Below are 17,081 nucleotides of genomic sequence, written 5' to 3' on the forward strand. Positions count from 1 at the left end.
TCACACCACTGCATCCGATGCTTTGCATTGAACTTGATGATGTAAGGCTTGGATGCATGGAAACCGATTCCCGCAAATCTGAAGTCCACAAGTTTGGAGATCTGTTGTGATTGACTGCAGAAAGTTGGCAACCTTTCTTTGATTTGACATGGCTTCATGGCTGAGTTGCTGTTGTGCAACCAGTAGAGTCAGCTCTATTGGTTGCACAACAGCTCTATTCTCTCTCTGTTGATATAAGTCAATGTAGCTCACCCAACAGTCTCTTTTTTTCTGTCATAGATAAGACTCCTTATTTCATTACACTTTGGCCCTGATCTTCACAATGCACAGCACGTATAATGCTTATAATACATCAAAGCAGCAGTATTGAAAACTTTATCCTCTGTAATTACAAGGCCCATGATTTCTTCAGTTTGTCCTGAGTGTCCACATGCCTGAAACATCTCACCTACCTACAAGGTAACTAGGATGCATCTTAGTCAGATGCCTGGAAAATGTGTGCAAACCACAGTCCCCAACCCAAATGCACAGGGACCCAATCATCTGGCCCACTTGGGGAAACTCATAGGTACAGCACTGAGCCTGTGGGATACAATCATACTCACCATTCCAAATTGGAAAAAAGTCCAGCCCCTCTCCAGGTAACTGTTTCTAGAGACTGTTTCAAGTGTTTAACAGTTGCAGATATGCAAACTCTTCACCACCACCATCTAAGGTGGTTAATCATGGAGGAGATATAAATATTAAATATGCAGTATAACAGCACTGAAGTATATAAGTTGGCCTCACAGTAGCAACTTGCATTACATTCAGGAGTTGCTGAAGTTGCTTCCCTTTTTTTTTTGGCTGATGCTCACTACACTACATACCTGCAGACACAAGAAACACATGGTCATGTGATTACAGCTCGTAAAATCACGACTGTCATAAATAACCACATTACTGATAACAACACAATCTCTGTAACATCCCGTAAACCTTTTAGAAAAATACATTTTTAGGCATTCCTACTTAGACTTACGACAGTCGTCTGATAAGGTACTGCTTTTAAGTCATACAAAACACTAAATGCAATGCCAAACAAACCTGCCTGCCTTCAGCCTATCTTAAGCAAGAGTCTTCCCATATTTCTGATTCAGTAAATTCAGTAAAAGGACTAGATGTTATAGTCCCTGATATTGCATTGCTTTAAATGGGGAAATTTTTGAGGGATGGCTATTATGAGGAAAGGCAGCCCAGAAACTTTACCAGCAGCACACATCGTTGTGTGCCTCAACTATTTACCCAAGCTAATCTGCCATTTTTGGGGGATTAGAGATCTGATCTAGATGATCATATTAAGATTTGGGACACATCGTCAGTAGTGGACCTTGGATTCATTGGGTGTTTCGGCCATTATTACTAGACACCCTCATCCAAGGAGGCCCTGCCAGGGTTGATCAGGCCCCAGACTGTGTCACTGGTTCATGTTAAATTTTATTTCTCTTCTTCTGTTTAGTTTTCTACAGTTTATTTTCTCCTATCTATTCACTGCAACTGAGAAATAATACTTAGCTCTTTAGCATTTATGGAGCCTCACTTCTTCAAAGGGATAGATAAGGTGATAGAGAGAAGTAAGACTAAAGGGACATGATAGGAGAGAGCAGAGAGGAGAGCCAGAAGGGGGTGCCTGATCTGGCTTCCCACAACTCCCCGCCAGATCGGGCTGTACGCTCTACCTCCCCACTGCCTCCCAGAAAACAGAAGAAGAGCAGAACATTTTCTTTTCTCTCGCGGTTAGCTGACTGCCTTAGCTGCCCAAGTGATGTCAGCCCTTTTTAACCATAGCCAGCGACTGGTCCTCTCAGCAGTGTTAGCTAATAGATTATCTAGATTAGATTGAAACATAGATTCTGCATTCAACATATTTTCCAAAATGATTAAAAACCCTTTTATAAGACACGTCCTGTAACCTGCAGAACATCAGAAACTGACTTATTCTCAGTGCCCACTGGAAGTGTGCCATGTTCTTCTCATCACCCTTGAGAGTAATAAGTGGTTAGAGCCCTGAGTGGACAGATGGCTTGTTGAACTCTAGCTAAACTAAAACCCATCTAGACCAGTACTCTTCAAAGCTTAGCTTCAGCCAGCAGTCAGAACCCAGCTGGTGTTGGTTCTAACCGTGTAATCAGAGGCTAATTTACATCAAGAATGCAAAATGGATCCAATGACAAATATTTAACAGCCAGGCGAGATTAAACACCTGCAGGCATTGGCTGAGTGTTTGATTGATTTCAAACATTTATATATAAGTAAAAACAAACAAAATTTGTTGTAAACAGAAAAAAACAAAGTAGAAGACATCGAGTTGCCATGATTATCTCTATACACCACACAATCTACATGTTCGAAAAAGAGTAGGATGCAGTTCCTGGCCCGCTTTAATACTGTTTAATAAACGGATCGACTGGTTAAAGCTACAAACCACCTGTTTCTGATTAGACAAAAAACCAAAAGAGATTTATGATGAATATGCTTCATATCCTGTGCATCTTTAACAGCAAGTTATCTGGCCATGAATAAGTAATTGGAAAACTGTTGGACCATCCGTCCCATGCATATCAACAACCTACGTAAGTGATCGCAGAGCAAAGACGGACACTTTGGCAAAATCCCCAGAAGCCATCCCCTTTGATGATCGGCACCATGGAAACATACAGCGATTTATCTCCCACTGAGTCCCGGGTGGAAAGCTCATAATTACCAGTGCATTGTGATTAGACTGAAGTTGGGATTATAAGAGCCCTCACTCTCACTTCTCTTTCAGCTAATCGAATTGACTCATCTTCAGAAATGAGAATTCCATTGATTTCTTTTCCTCTTTCATGTTGCCAGATATTAAGCTGGACGTCTACATCTTCAACTCAAGAGGGGAAAAAAACACAAAAGCTGTCAGAGCTTCAAGCTTAGAGTTTACAACCTTGACAAACAGATACAGTAAAGAATAATTCTGTGTGGCATGAAATACTCCATCTGCTAGTGTCAAACTAAAGCACACACACACAACCACAAACACACACACACGCACACACACACACACACACACACACACACTGTGGTAAACTGCATAGGCAGAGAAAGAAATTTCAGAAGATTGAGCCCCATCAGAATGGAGCAGACCAAATGTGAATCCCCTGCATTATTTATTCACTTATAAATAAGGCAGGGGATTCATACAGTTTTTTCATACGTTCATTTTTTTATTCCAACACTTTACAGATAAACGGAGTTTTAAAAGAGAGGGGATTATGTAAACCCTTTGCTCAGCTTAACGCCATCTGAAATATTCTGCCTCAACAAGCAAATCCTAAAATGCTGCTCTTCTTTTAAAATAAAAAAGAAGCCTAGGGGAGTTATTGTGAGCTGCAGCTGCTTGTTTACATATTTCCCACAACTCAGTGCACTTTCTCTGGCGCACATTTTTGCTGTGCAATGCGACTGAGCAGCGATGAAGCAGAGGCTCCGTTGGAGAAAACGCCACAGGCATCTTTAAGGTCACAGATGTTTAATTACAATGATGTTATCGCTAATGAACCAAATTGTCCTTGGCAAGCTGCCATTAACGGCATAATGCTACGACAGCTCTGCTGCCATGGGGCCGGCTCAGAAATCTCAGCAGGCGTTATAATCCTTGAGCTTCCAAGAACAAAAGTAAAGTTTCCAAATTGCTGTATACGCAGGGGAACCTTTACCAGGCATGGGCCTTAAAAGATTTGAGGGTATCAGTCACACGATAATACTCTCACTGTTAGAGATTTCTTGAGTTAATCTGACCTAGGAGATATTTGAGGAATTCATTTTGTGGTGCAGATTTCCATTTCTTTCCATGACAGTTGACCAGTGTTGGGACTAACGCGTTAGTTACAGTAACTACGTTATTATTGTGGTAACGAGCACGGTAACTAGTTATTATACCAAAATCAGTAACGCGTTACTCGTTACTGGGGTTTAGATAGGCTCGTTATTCGTTACTTCATGTGGTGGCGGAGCTTCCACAGATTCAGTAACATTAGCAAGTGGTGGAGGCCAGCAGGTGGATGAGGGAAAGGGGAGGCAGGAGGACGAGAGAGACCCGAGGCGGCGCCGGTCCGAGTGTCAGGTGAACTGAACTTCAGGTAATAATTTATGACCCGCAGTCTATCTGGATCAGATATAAACCAAGTTTAGGTGGAGTTTAATTTCGTTGTGCTGACTTTTTCATACTGCGTACTAGCTAGCATGACAGAGTTTCTATACAGCTGGGTGGGTGCTATGATGTTAGTGAACTTTATTTTGTTCACAAGGTTAATTATTAGAGTTGCCAACCATCCCATAAAAAACGGAATCGTTCGGTATTCAGAGAAAATATCACGCGTTTGGTAATGAGGTGAAAAGGAACGCAGTTTGTCCCGAACTTCAGCTACAATGAAAAACAGACAAAGCTGGAGTTATTTAGTTTCTTTACTCTGCAGCTGCCTCTTCTTCTCTCATCCTCTCCCCCTCCCTCTCCTGTTGCTACTTCAATCATGAAACTGATCAATGATCAGCTGATCGGCTTTTCTCTCTTAACACAATTAGAAGATACTGATTTTACTTTTGCTTGTTAGGCAAACTGAAGTTTTCTGTTGTGGGCAAACAATGCAAGGAAGGCCTGATTTACTCTCTGAACTATACTTTCAAATGATTTCTATCTGTAGTCAAAAGTTATAAAAAGTTGGACAGCAAGTTACCGCTTACTATCCAACTTCAGTTGCAGGATGGTTTATATAAATGTCATGGTCCCTGTGCCTCATCAGCTGATCCCGTATTAGGCAACATGTATTTTTGTTGTTTTTGCTCTTTCTCTCTCTCTATCTCCTGCCGGGGCGGTTCTCATTATGGGCTCCCGCCCCTGGCCCACGCACCTGCCATCTCCACACCTGCTACCTATCTTCGTAATCCCGAGCCCTACTTAAGATGGCAGCACGGTGCTACTCATCGCTGGATCGTTGAGCTATCAGTGTCAGTCCCCCTGCAGTCAGAAAATTAGAATCTGTGAGTTTCTTTCTGTCAGTCTGTTTCTAACTGGAGTTTCTGTGTACAGATCTTTCCCGGACCCGCCTGCGAACCAATGTGTGGCGTGTACGACATTGTGGTGGAGAGAAGAGAGAAATTTGGAAACGTTTGGAGTCTGTTCGATCCCCCTCCTTTTCCCTCACGGACCCTGGAACCCTGGACCTCCTCCCTTCCCCCCACTTGTACATGTACATATTATCACCTGGTGTTGTCTTTTTGTAAATAAATTCACTGTCTTCCTTGCAAGGATCTCTGGTCTGCACGTGAGTCCGTTTACACCCCGTGACAGTAAAAAGACAAACTCAAAAGAGCATACGCAACAAGAAAAGCTCTCCTGGTCTGTGTGCAGTAGAGTAGAAACACAATCAAACATGGACACAAGTCACTTCAATACTCAGGTATTGTATAGATCACTTCTACCATGAACACCCTGTTTGTTGTGAGAGGAATACATTACTTGCGAAATAGGTAATGCATTATATAAGAACTAACATAAAGTGTCATGTAGTGCTAATCTGTTATGATATTTCAGTATTTATTAGTGGTTTATTATAAACTTGTCATAAATGTGAATATTCTTAACCATCCTTGTCTACTTTGGTATAACTGTGATATAAACATACGCCAGTAAACACACTGATTAATTGGTTAACGATTACTGAATAAACAATAGCTATACTTCTCACAGTGTTACACAGGTAAAAATTCAGTCAAAATAGTCTTGAACGATCAATCCATTCACACTCACATTCACAGCTACAGCCAGTTTACAATCATTAATTAACCTAACATGCATTTCTTTGGCTGTGGGGGGAAGCTGGAGGACCTGGAGTAAACCCACTCAATTGCTGGGAGAACATGTAAACTTCACACACAAATGTCCCAGCTGGTTGGTGGATTAGAAACCAGGCATTCTTGCTGTGAGGCAACTGTGCCACCCCTAGTTTTATAACAACTGATTTCACAAAAATCACCAAACATCACTGTTTATGTGCAGCAGCCAAAGCTGTAAGCACAACAGGGATGTCTTATCCAGTTTTACCTTCTACTGGCTGTGATAAAAAAAAAAATGGGAGCAAAAAAGGAAGCAAGGTGATTGCAAAGCCACAAAGTTTTTAAAGAGAGGAGGTCAGGGTGGATGGACGAGTTGACAAAACACTGGGCAAGCGCAGATAAAGGAGATTGTTTCCCAATTCGAATCAGCATTGCTTTAACTACAATTTCCATAAGTCTTTCTTGAAGTAAGTTCTTTTGGGTTCTTTTATTTTTTTATTTGTTTTATGGGGGAATGGGTAAGAACAACTCATATTAATTTTAGTGATCATTAGGACATGCAGCTGAATTAAAAATTATGTAAACAGATTTAGTTTAGCCCAGAAGAAGGTAAACAATTGATTTTAAAATTGACATCTTTTCTGTGATAACAAATAGATTATCACCAGTCAGTTAAAACTCACTGAAAAGTCCTGTGAACCTCTTCTGTGCACATGTGCCCAACAACATGACTTTTTGGGAGTAGGGGCAGGGTGACACCATATCTGCTATTACAGGAATCTCCGATAGCCCTCAGGATTCTTTGAGTGCCATGTCTCCCACATTGTTAACCTGGGTATCAGCTGTTAAATGCTGGGCAGGTGGTGTACAGCAGGTCCACAGATTTTCTATTATTATTTCTCTTAGGTTTTGGCACTTGCTTGCATTTAACAGCTCACAGAAACAATTGACATGTGATGGGTTCAACATATCATTTGGGAATGGAAAAACTTATGAGGTTAACCAACAGGGAGCTATTCAGAGTAGTATTTACATGGTGACAAATCACAACAACAGTCATCTCAAGGTAATGTATTGTATTGTAAGGTAAAGCTCCTACAATAATACAGACAAACCCCAACAATCAGATGGCCCCCTATGAGCAAGTAGTCCCTTTTATCAAGAAGAAACCTCAGGCAGAACCAAGCTCATGGAGCCATCTGCTCACGGGAAGAAGACAGGACAAAAGACATGCTGTGAAAGAAAGGCAGAGATTAATTACAACTAATGATTAAATGCAAAATAATGTATAAACACATAAAGAGGTGAGTGAAAAAGAAGTGATCAGTCCGTTAAAGGAAGCCCCCAGCAGCCTGGGCCTATTGCAGCGTAACTCTGGGAGGGTTCAGGGTCACCTGATCCAACCCTAGTCCTGAAGAGGGCTCTAAAACTTACCTATTACATTTCTAATACTACTTTCCAAATTCTGTAAAATCCAAATATTGAGCTACATTTTGTCACTTTTCACAATACACATGCAATTTGAGCCATGTTTAAAATATTATTGCAAATGGATAAACGGGAAATAACGGGAAGTATTAATGGAAAATCCTGGAAATACTTGATGATCGTCTGATCGCCTTTTAACTGAAACAATAAAATCTAAAAGACTAGTCTACTTTTATTATTATTGTTATTGTTATGATTGACTTTTATTGAGCTGCACTCACCTTCTGATAAATTAGGCTATAAAACAGTGGATTTGCAGAGTGTGTGGTGCTGATGCTGTCCTCTCTGCCTCTGCCGCACCTTCTCCCTCTCCTTCTCCTCCTTTTCCAGGGTGCCCTGTCTCCTCCTCTTGGCATCATCCACTCTCGCATCGTCGCTGTATTGGCTGCTGTTTTGTGTTTCGTGTTTACTCGCAGGACGACCCCTCCCACGGTGACATGTAACCCGAGCTTCAGGTGAACAATTCTGCTCCGGCACCTCTCCGTGGATTGCTCAGAGGGTTGAAAACGATGCGCTTTGTTGCGAAAAGCTCCAAGTTGCTTTTGAAAGACTCGTGAAACAGGACCCGGTCGCCCCCCAAAAGAGCGGGTCTGGATAACGGCACGATGATTTGAACGGGCAGCGATGTGGATGTAAAGGTGAGCTGGGTTTATGCTGTGCGTCTGCGTTTTGGTTCCTTCAAAGTCGCAAAAAAGCCGGTTAATATTGTTCTGCTGAGCCGTGTGTGGGGGAAAGAGCAGGAAGGACAAATAACTGATTAACTCAGGCGAGCATTGTAGATGAATAAGTATGGCAATAATGTAGACCCACGGTCACGTTTCTATATTTTTAAACTATCTTTTTCAAGTTTTCTGTGCATTTAATATAGTTTTTGCAGTAATTCTTTAAGATTTGTAACTAACAATCAGGTTTTTGTTTAAGTAAAAGAAAATCTTATTTAGAATACATATTTGTAAGGCTTGATTATGGATATGCATTTAAACGTATATCCAAAGTAGCTAAATACATTTCTGTAACAAATAATAAATACAAAAATACAAGTGAACGGGATTATTTTCTTCACTTGTTTATTTCTGAGTTAAAACATGTCTGGGTTTTCAAATTGAAATTAGGTTTGCAAAAGGTGGCACAAGAGCCTGTAAACACAGAATGATTGGCACTGCTGCGTAAGAAATTATTTAAATGTTTGTTGATTATCACATTAATTTCTGTCAGTTGTTTAGTGATTGCTTGGCTGTCTCCTCTCTGAATTGACTTCATTTATTTATTTTTTCTCCCGTGCCTCTCTGGTATTAATCCGCTCTTGCTTTACTGCTCATTTCTTTAAATTACCATTATGAGAGAAATTTATCAGGGAAAACAGCTGCTTATGGTGATTTGAAGAGTTGTATATCCGAATTATTCAATGACTCTTGATTAACATAATAATTAATAATAGTTCTGACCTATTCTTGGTGTTTATATTATCTGGTACCTTGTTTTCTGAATGGATGAAAAGGTCTACATAGATTTACTGATGCATTTGTTAAAATTGAGGGGGCAAGTAGAAAGTAACAATTGGAAAAAAACATATACTAATCTCTTTTCTTTATGTGTACAATGTGATACTAACCTGTAAACAGATGCATTATTACAAAAGATGTGGTCTTGTGAGCAGTGAAGTAAGCAGACTGTATTTGTATTGGTGGGGAATAGGGGAGGAGTGTTACTGCTGTGCACATATCAGGTTACACTTGTTCCAGTCTTTACTACCAGTTGTCATGTATGGGTGACGCCAGCAGCAATCATTGTTGTATTCAAATGTGGATTATAAATTATTTTTAGAGTTGCATGCATGTCATGCCTTTACCTATTTTATCCATTTCCTTAAACAGTCTTACTGTGTGTTCCTCTTGTCATCTCGGTGCCTTTAAAAAAAAACTTTAAATAGAAAACACTTTATTCTGATATCGTCATCTACTATGTTTTTTTTTATTCTCAGGTAGTATAATGCATTAATTTCCATTGTCTTTCTCTTTCACTTTTCTTGTTTCGTCTCTTCAAGCTGTAGACTATCTGAGGATTATAAACCTGACATGTGTACATCTAATGAGACGGTAACCTGAGGTCCATCCTGAGGAAAAACCAGGATGTATTCCATTACCTTGGAGCTTTTAGGCAAGACCGATGTCAGGGGTTGCTGTAATCCGTCTGCTGCAGGAGTGCTGTTCCTGCTGTGTCTTGGCTTCCCTCCCTCTATGGCCACTTGCCCACCTTCCTGCCTTTGTGCCAGTGATATAATTTCCTGCAGCGGATGCAATCTGTCTGTGGTGCCCTTTGATCTACCAGGTTATGCCACACGGTTGGACCTTAGCCACAACAGACTCACTGCCCTGCATGTGGGCTGGATTTCCCAACCGCTGCAACGGCTCGTTACGCTGATTCTCGGCAAAAATTTCATAAGAAGCATTGATGTGAACGCCTTCAATGTGACACCACATCTCCTCCACTTGGACCTCTCGTCCAATCAGCTGACAGTGCTGAACTCATCCATCTTCAATGGGTTGAAAGAACTGAAGGAGTTGCTGCTGTTTGACAACCAGATTATTCAAATCGATCCAGGCGCCTTCAGGGACCTCTGCAACCTACAGAGGCTCTACCTCTCTACAAACAGGCTGTCAGTCTTCCCCCTAGTCATTTATGAAGAACCCGAGGGACCTCTAAATCTGACATTTCTAGACTTGTCATATAACAAACTGACTAAGGTGCCTGTCCAAAGCCTCCTGTCCCTCACTCGCCAAAGAGGAATTTATTTGCAGGAAAACCCTTTAGTCTGTGACTGTGCGTTGCTTGCCTTGCTGGAGTATTGGATGTGGAAACAGTATCCCCCTCTACTGGATTTCAGAGGTGACTACCCATGTAAAAAAGGAGCAGAGTCAGGAGTTCATTGTAAGGAGCATGAAATGTCAGATATGCCCCTTGAGACACAGATCTACCAAGTAGAGCCTGGTGAGTGGTTAAGAGTGCCATGCCCAGGGTTGACTTTGCCTGCTCAGGAGGGGCTTGTGGTGTTTTGGGTCACCCCTACAACGGTACTGAATTCCTCAAACAGTGATCTAAGTGCCCGCCTCGCAGTTCTTCCCAATGGCACCCTTGAAGTTCGAGAAGCGCTGACGGAAGATTCTGGAACATATGGGTGTGTCATACCCCGTGGACATAACTACAACCCCAGTCACTCTCTGGAGGTCACAGTGGTAGTTGGAAATTTAAGCATTACCTCCACCAGCGGTTCAGCGCATCGCAATAGTGCAGAAAATTTCAACACTGCATTTACCACACTGGCTTCTTGCGTGGTCAGCATCATATTGGTGCTCCTCTACCTCTACCTCACCCCCTGTCGGTGTCGGGATGGCCGCGGCGGAGACTCGAGAGGCTGCGGCGGACGAGCCATCACCCTGTGTTCAGACCCCAGAGATGTGGAGACAACACAGCAGCGGTCAAATGGGAAGAAGGTGGTTTTCTTAGAGCCTCAGACCGAAGACTCTGACACTGGCTGCACCAAAATTGCAGCAGTTAACTTGAGTCATGTCACTTCCGAGGGCATTCTTAAAAATGGAAGTAGGACAGTGGGACAGCCCCTCACAGACCCCACTCACATGGCATAGCAAGAAAAAGAACCTTTTGCACATTTCTGTACAGCATGAACCCAAGTTTTTTTTTCTTGCTGTCTTCTTTCAGTACATCATGAAAAAATCCATTTGATGTGAGTACTGCACAGTGATTCTTGTGAAGTAGTTATGCACTGTGGGGTTTGGGTGTTTGGTCTAAAGCAGAAAATGCAATCCTTTTGTGGGCAGAATTTTAATTATGTCTCGACTGTAAGTGGTGTCTGTTTTTTTAATATTAAGAGTTCATATGGAAATTTCAGTGTTACCGCAGAAAATTGTTACAGCAAAGATCACAAAGATAGAAATGTGGGTGGGTTTTTTATATTGGGCCGAGAGAAATATCCACACCTGATGTGATGAGCTGTTAGAGGCAGTGGCGGCTGTTGGGAATTGTGCTTGCATTTTCAATGCATCATGACCATTCTTTTAGCATCTGTCTTGTACCGTGGGGCATATTGTCTTTGAAACATGCCAGTCGTACTTGTGAATTTATCTTAATGTTGTTTAACAATGTTGTGCAGATGAAACTATGTCTGCCATTCACCTTTAAAATCTATATGAATCTGTAAAAATTTCTTCTTAGACCAAAATACACACAAAACCCATTGTTTTGCTATTGTTGCAGAAAAAACACTTGATGAACTGTTACAGGGGTGGTTTACTTCAAGAAGAACACATTTCCAAAATACACCATGATGATATATAGTTGTTATTGTCATGGCTTTTGTAAATAAATGATGGATGTAGGTAAAAGTATGTCATCCGCAGATTTGTGGTCTGCAATTTTGGGGTGGGGGAAAAAAATCTATACGGGACAGAATCACGTGTATGTATTGATATAAGGACACCAAATATTGACATTTCCTTAAATGAATGAAAATCAATAAATAATGAATATATTAAAATGTTCTGGGAATACTGCTCTACCAACAAGAGGGCTCGTGTCCTTCAACACCATCCCGAGACAAAATTAGCCGAACAAACTTACAATAAATCCGTTCAACCAAAAAACCATCCAACATATAATTCTATAGTTTCCAACTTGACTCCATTCAATTGAAGACTGAAAGCAAACTGACTCTGCATTATGGCAACATTTTCAGCAGGTTTTAGTGACATGTTTGTATGGTTGGCAATGAAATTTTGAAGCCAATAAAACAAAAAAACTGAAAAACAGACATGAGATAAATATCTTATTGGGTAAAACAGACATCGACAAAGTATAACTTTTAGGAGATAGCTTTTAGTTGCTGTCATTTTGACTGATTTCATCCTAAATTTTTTCTTTTTAAATTGAACATAATCAAACGTGGGGAAAGGGGTAGTGCTAACATTAGCAACAGCTAGCTAGTATTATTTCGAAGATGTGCAATTCACTTTAAAATGAAATGCTAATTTTCTCTTGTAAAACACTGCCAGTGTAAAAATATACAGATGCTGATCAGGGCCAATGTGTATCATGTGTAGTTCTCAATTATGCCTTAAATTAGGTCTTCAGTAAAACAATAACAAAGACAGAAATTAGCCATGAAGACAGGAACTGTTAAAAACTGGGTTTTAATCTGTTTCTGCTGCAAAGTTTGATATTTTAACATATCTGTAGGGACGGAGTCGCTGAACCAAGACGTTCTCACTCCCAAAGCGTAGCATATTACGTTATGTGACAAATCGTCAGTATGTTAAGTTTTTAACCACCCAACACGTTCCTATGTTACGAGGTTACTTTTCGCGTTCCCATGGGACGCCTCAAAACGTGACAAATTGTCGATATGTTATGCGTCAGGAATGAAAATGCTCTGCCTGAACTGACTCTCAAGTAGCCATTTAAGAAACTGCAGTTTTTGGTTCTTTGCCTCATTTTTTAACCCTGTAAGGTTCAGAGAACTCTGTCTTTGAGATTTCTCCCTACATATCCAGAAGCGCCTTGAGGCGACTTTTGTTGTGATTTGGCGCTATATAAATAAAATTGAACTGAATTGAATATCCGATGTGGACTGGATTTTGTTTTTGGTAGCTCGAAGCATATAAGCAACACAGTTTGAGTTACAGTGACAGCATTGCTGGTCTCCTGAGATCCATCCACAGGGCTTTGTTGTGTCTTTTGACTCATTGTTTTGGTGTTACAATTTGCAGCTTTAGTTTTTTTGGTTGACATTTACCGCAGTTATTGATCGTGTGTCCAGCAATCCATATTATGTTTATAGCAACATGAATATTTAATAAATGTATATAAAAGGTAAAAAACTACCAATCAGGACATGTTAAACTTTTTTTCAAACAATTAATATTTTATATTCAGGATCCATTTGTTCACCACTGTGCCTAATTACCCACAAAAAAGAGAAAAAAAAGAAGATCCTCTTTTTTCTTTTTTTCTTTTTTTTAAACAAAGTAATGAAATGAACGTTAAGTGAAAGTTTATCAAGTTAATCTTTCTACTAAGGCTAACTTTTGCATCTTTTGCCTTTGTGATTACATATTCTTTATTTTAACAGATCCAAGTTTGCAATAAAGTTGTTCCAATTTGCACATTTTTCAGAGAGATATAGAGATAACCACCTTTCACTTATAAGCTGCTGCTCTACAATGGTTAAAAGTGTGGTTGTATTACCACATTGCTGTCTGAAAAATAGTGTTCATTTATTTGAAATTATTACTTAGCAATAAAATTTACAGGCATATTCATGTGTCTATTGGCTTCCTTGGGCTCAATCAATGTCCCCTGTTTTTCATCCGTTAAACTTTTGCAGGCAACAGGTCACTTGGGTTTAAAGTCACTGAAACGAGTTGTTTAACACATTCTTGACACATGGCAGACTTACTTGCTACACAGGGGTAATATAAACTCTGGTACAGTGACCTAATGTTTATACTTGTAAGTGTGTACATCAGCACTGTGGATTTTAAATGAAACACTGAAGATGTGAGCTTTAATTCAAGGAGTTTTACCAAAACATTTTATTAATTAAGAAATAACAGCCATTTTCATACACAAGTCCCTATTTACAGAGGCTCAAAAGTAATTGGAGGAACTACTATCATTTTAAATATAAGACTTGTTTTTAATACTTAGATGAAAATATTTTTGCAGTCACCAAATCACCAAATGTTGTGTTTCCTCCCAAGGGATGCTCTGCCAGGCCTTTACTGCAGCTGCCTTCAATTGCTGTTTGCTTGTGAGTCTCTCCGTCTTCTACTTTGTATATAATAGCTGAAAAGCATGCTCCATTGTGTTGAGATCAGGTGATTAACGTGACCACTGAAGTGTATCCAATTTCTTGACAAACTCCTGTGTAGCTTTTGCACTGTGCTCTGGGTCATTATCCATTTGCAAATCCTGAATTTGAGCAGAGAGTACAGCCATATAAACCTCACAATTCATCAATAAACACCAGTAAAGTGGCTCCACTGACAGCAATACAGGCCCGAGGCATAACACTGCCTCCACCAGGTGGAACATAACAGATGGTGGTATGTTTCATAGTCTCCATACTTTTCTTTTCTTTGGTTATTTTTGGTTTTATCAGTCCAAAGATTTTCTTGGCTCTTGTATATGTTTTCTGGCAAAGTCTAATCTGGCCTTCTTGTTCTTAGGTGTAACCAGTGGTTTGCACCTTGTTATAACGTCTCAGTTTTTCCATTCAAGAAGTCATCTCCTGATTATAGACAGTGATATACCTACATCTTTGCATACATTCCTTACTTGGTTAGATGTTATGAAGTTGTTTTTTCTTTTTTTCATTCAGGCCTTTTGGTGTTGGTGAGCTGCCCAGTGCATTCCTTCTTTTTAAGAAGATACCTGATTATTGATTGGCCATTTTGAATGTTTTTGCTATCTCTTGAAGAGATTTATTATGATTTTTCAGCCTAATAATGGACTCCTTCACTTGGATCAATATCTCAATATATTGATTGAGAGTTCGAAGGAACAGCTACCAAATTCAAGTTCAACATTTGGAATTAACTCCAAATCTTTAATCTGCTTAATTTGTAATGAAATAAGCCATGCAACTCCTTGTCAGTCAATTGTCCATTTACTTTTAAGCATCCAAATATAAGGCACATGTTAAAATCCTTTAATTAAACCTGGTATTCTGCACTTCAGTTACTTTGTAACTGTTTGCTCTGGTAGTGATGTTCTTTTTGGATGTAGAGCAAAAAGAAAAGAAAAGAAAAGAAAAGAAAAGAAAAGAAAAGAAAAGAAAAGAAAAGAAAAGTGTCATTGTACAACTATTTATGGACTTGGCTGCATAAATAGCCACTACCATATACTAAGTATGTGGCTGTTGAAATGCAAAATCAGCCTAATAATCGTTCAAGAGCTAGTGTCAGGGCTCTCACCATTTATACAAAAAACAAATTAATATTGATTACTTATAACCTGCCTCTCGCCCTAACACAGCTGGGATAGGCTCCAGCCCCTGGACCCTGAAAAAGGATAAGCTTAAGCGAATGGATAGATGGATAATCACTTATATAAAATACCATCACACAGATATGATTAGAGGAATCAGAGAAAATGTTTTGGTTGGTTGGTTTTGGTTTTGTAATATTTCAGTTATGAAAACTACAGGAACTATATGTTGCCATGATTGAGCACCATATCAAAACACACTTCCCAAAGGGAAGAACTATTTTGGACCTGAACTAGAGTTCTGGTCCAAGCACACTGACCCAGAGCTGGTGTGACTGGGTTGGCAGCCTGGACACCAACTCAACTTGATCTCAGTCCATCCTTTAAAAAATGGACTTGGTCAGCCTCCACCTTGTTACACTGACCTGCAGCTAAACAGATTCACTGAGGAACTGATCCTTATTGGTTCAGACAGGAACAGAGTTTGGGCTCTACAAAGAAGCACACGCCAGCTCGGATCACTGTCACAGACATCAGAAGGAAGTTTGCCAATTCAACCCCGAGCCTTCTGTGACCCACATTCCACAGACTGTGTTTGTTTCATTTTTATAGGTATGTGGAAGTTTTTCAGTCTGTCAAGAAGGTTAAAGTTTGTTAAGGTAAACACGTTAGCCTAGTGCTGTCTGCATTTGAATTTTCTCTATTTTTTCAGTTTTATTGTGATTAAATGAAAAATATGTCGTCGTTTAATTGTTAGTTGTGACTTTTGCTGAGTACATTGCCTAATTGTTAGTCTAAGCTTCAAATTGCTCAAGCCTGCAGCATGTAGCTCAGCTGTGATTGGGTGCCTGTAACCATCACTAGACAGCTGCAGTAGTGTTTACTCAGTGTTCAAAAGTCATTACATGGATATTCAAAAACAGGCAGGCTTAAAAAATACTTTACAAAGCTAGAATCACCAAGACAAAGGAAAAAGACAGCAAATCAGCAAAGTTGGTATGAAAACCTGATCCAGCATTAGCCGAGTCATCTCAGGTTTAGGACCTCGTACCAGTGGTCCATTTGCCCCAAAACTCAGACATTGGTGCTGGGAGTAACATCACTTCTGAGTTTATCAAGTTCCAGCAGTAAAATCAGAATAACAAGAAAACAGGATTTGTTTTGCTCCTTAGCAACCTATAGCCACTCATGCAACTCTAGCAATACAGCACAGTGCTTGTTTTTTTGCACATAATAACACAGCTGCAGCACATTCATGGGTAGAGCCTGGTCATTGCTCTGTGTATGGCTTATTTAACCAGTCACAAATATACAGCAGTGGCAGTACTGAATACAAGTTTTATAGTTTTACTGATGTTTATGTGTACTGCAGCTGGTTTGACTTTCCGAGTTGGAAGTCTGACTTGAGGCAGAACTTAGAATTTAGAAATTCTGACTTTAAACACACCATAATTCTTTCTACCAGATTCATCCTGGTCTTTTCAATAAGATGATCCTGATAACAAGACCTTGTGCATATTTGTCTGAATAAACACGCTCATCTATTCAGGTTCATAACCTGTTGCAATAACATATTCTTTTGCAAAGACAGGGACACTGCTTTGGACTAACACGTTTTCCTATTTTCTATCGAACCCATCCATAAGTGGTGTTATTTCAGTTTAGTCTGAATATATTTTAATTATGTTTTGTGTTCCTGCGAGTCCACTAGGTTCCACTCGGGTATGAGTAATGATAGATTTAAA

At 39.9% G+C, this 17,081-nt stretch overlaps 1 protein-coding gene across 2 annotated transcripts; it reads left to right on the forward strand.

Annotated features, from left to right (window-relative positions):
- Positions 1-7,435: 7,435 nt before the first annotated feature.
- On the forward strand, positions 7,436-15,199 carry LOC146498615 (amphoterin-induced protein 2-like). Of its 2 annotated transcripts, none has more exons than XM_085137950.1 (2): positions 7,436-7,973; positions 9,386-15,199. In XM_085137950.1, exon 2 carries the CDS (start codon positions 9,465-9,467, stop codon positions 10,977-10,979), a length of 1,515 nt encoding a protein of 504 aa, XP_084994076.1. In that variant the 5' UTR covers positions 7,436-7,973; positions 9,386-9,464; the 3' UTR covers positions 10,980-15,199. The 2 variants fall into 2 exon arrangements, with proteins under 2 accessions (XP_084994076.1, XP_084994075.1); XM_085137949.1 differs by having other exon boundaries at positions 7,444-7,973; positions 9,380-15,199.
- Positions 15,200-17,081: the final 1,882 nt, after the last annotated feature.

This window comes from Neolamprologus multifasciatus, chromosome 17 (assembly GCF_963576455.1).
Source record: "Neolamprologus multifasciatus chromosome 17, fNeoMul1.2, whole genome shotgun sequence".
NCBI classification, from domain to species: Eukaryota; Metazoa; Chordata; class Actinopteri; order Cichliformes; family Cichlidae; genus Neolamprologus; species Neolamprologus multifasciatus.

Bases quoted from the DNA above. Each gene is read 5' to 3' on its own strand.
- LOC146498615 (XM_085137950.1), top strand. From the start codon at position 9,465: ATGTATTCCATTACCTTGGAGCTTTTAGGCAAGACCGATGTCAGGGGT.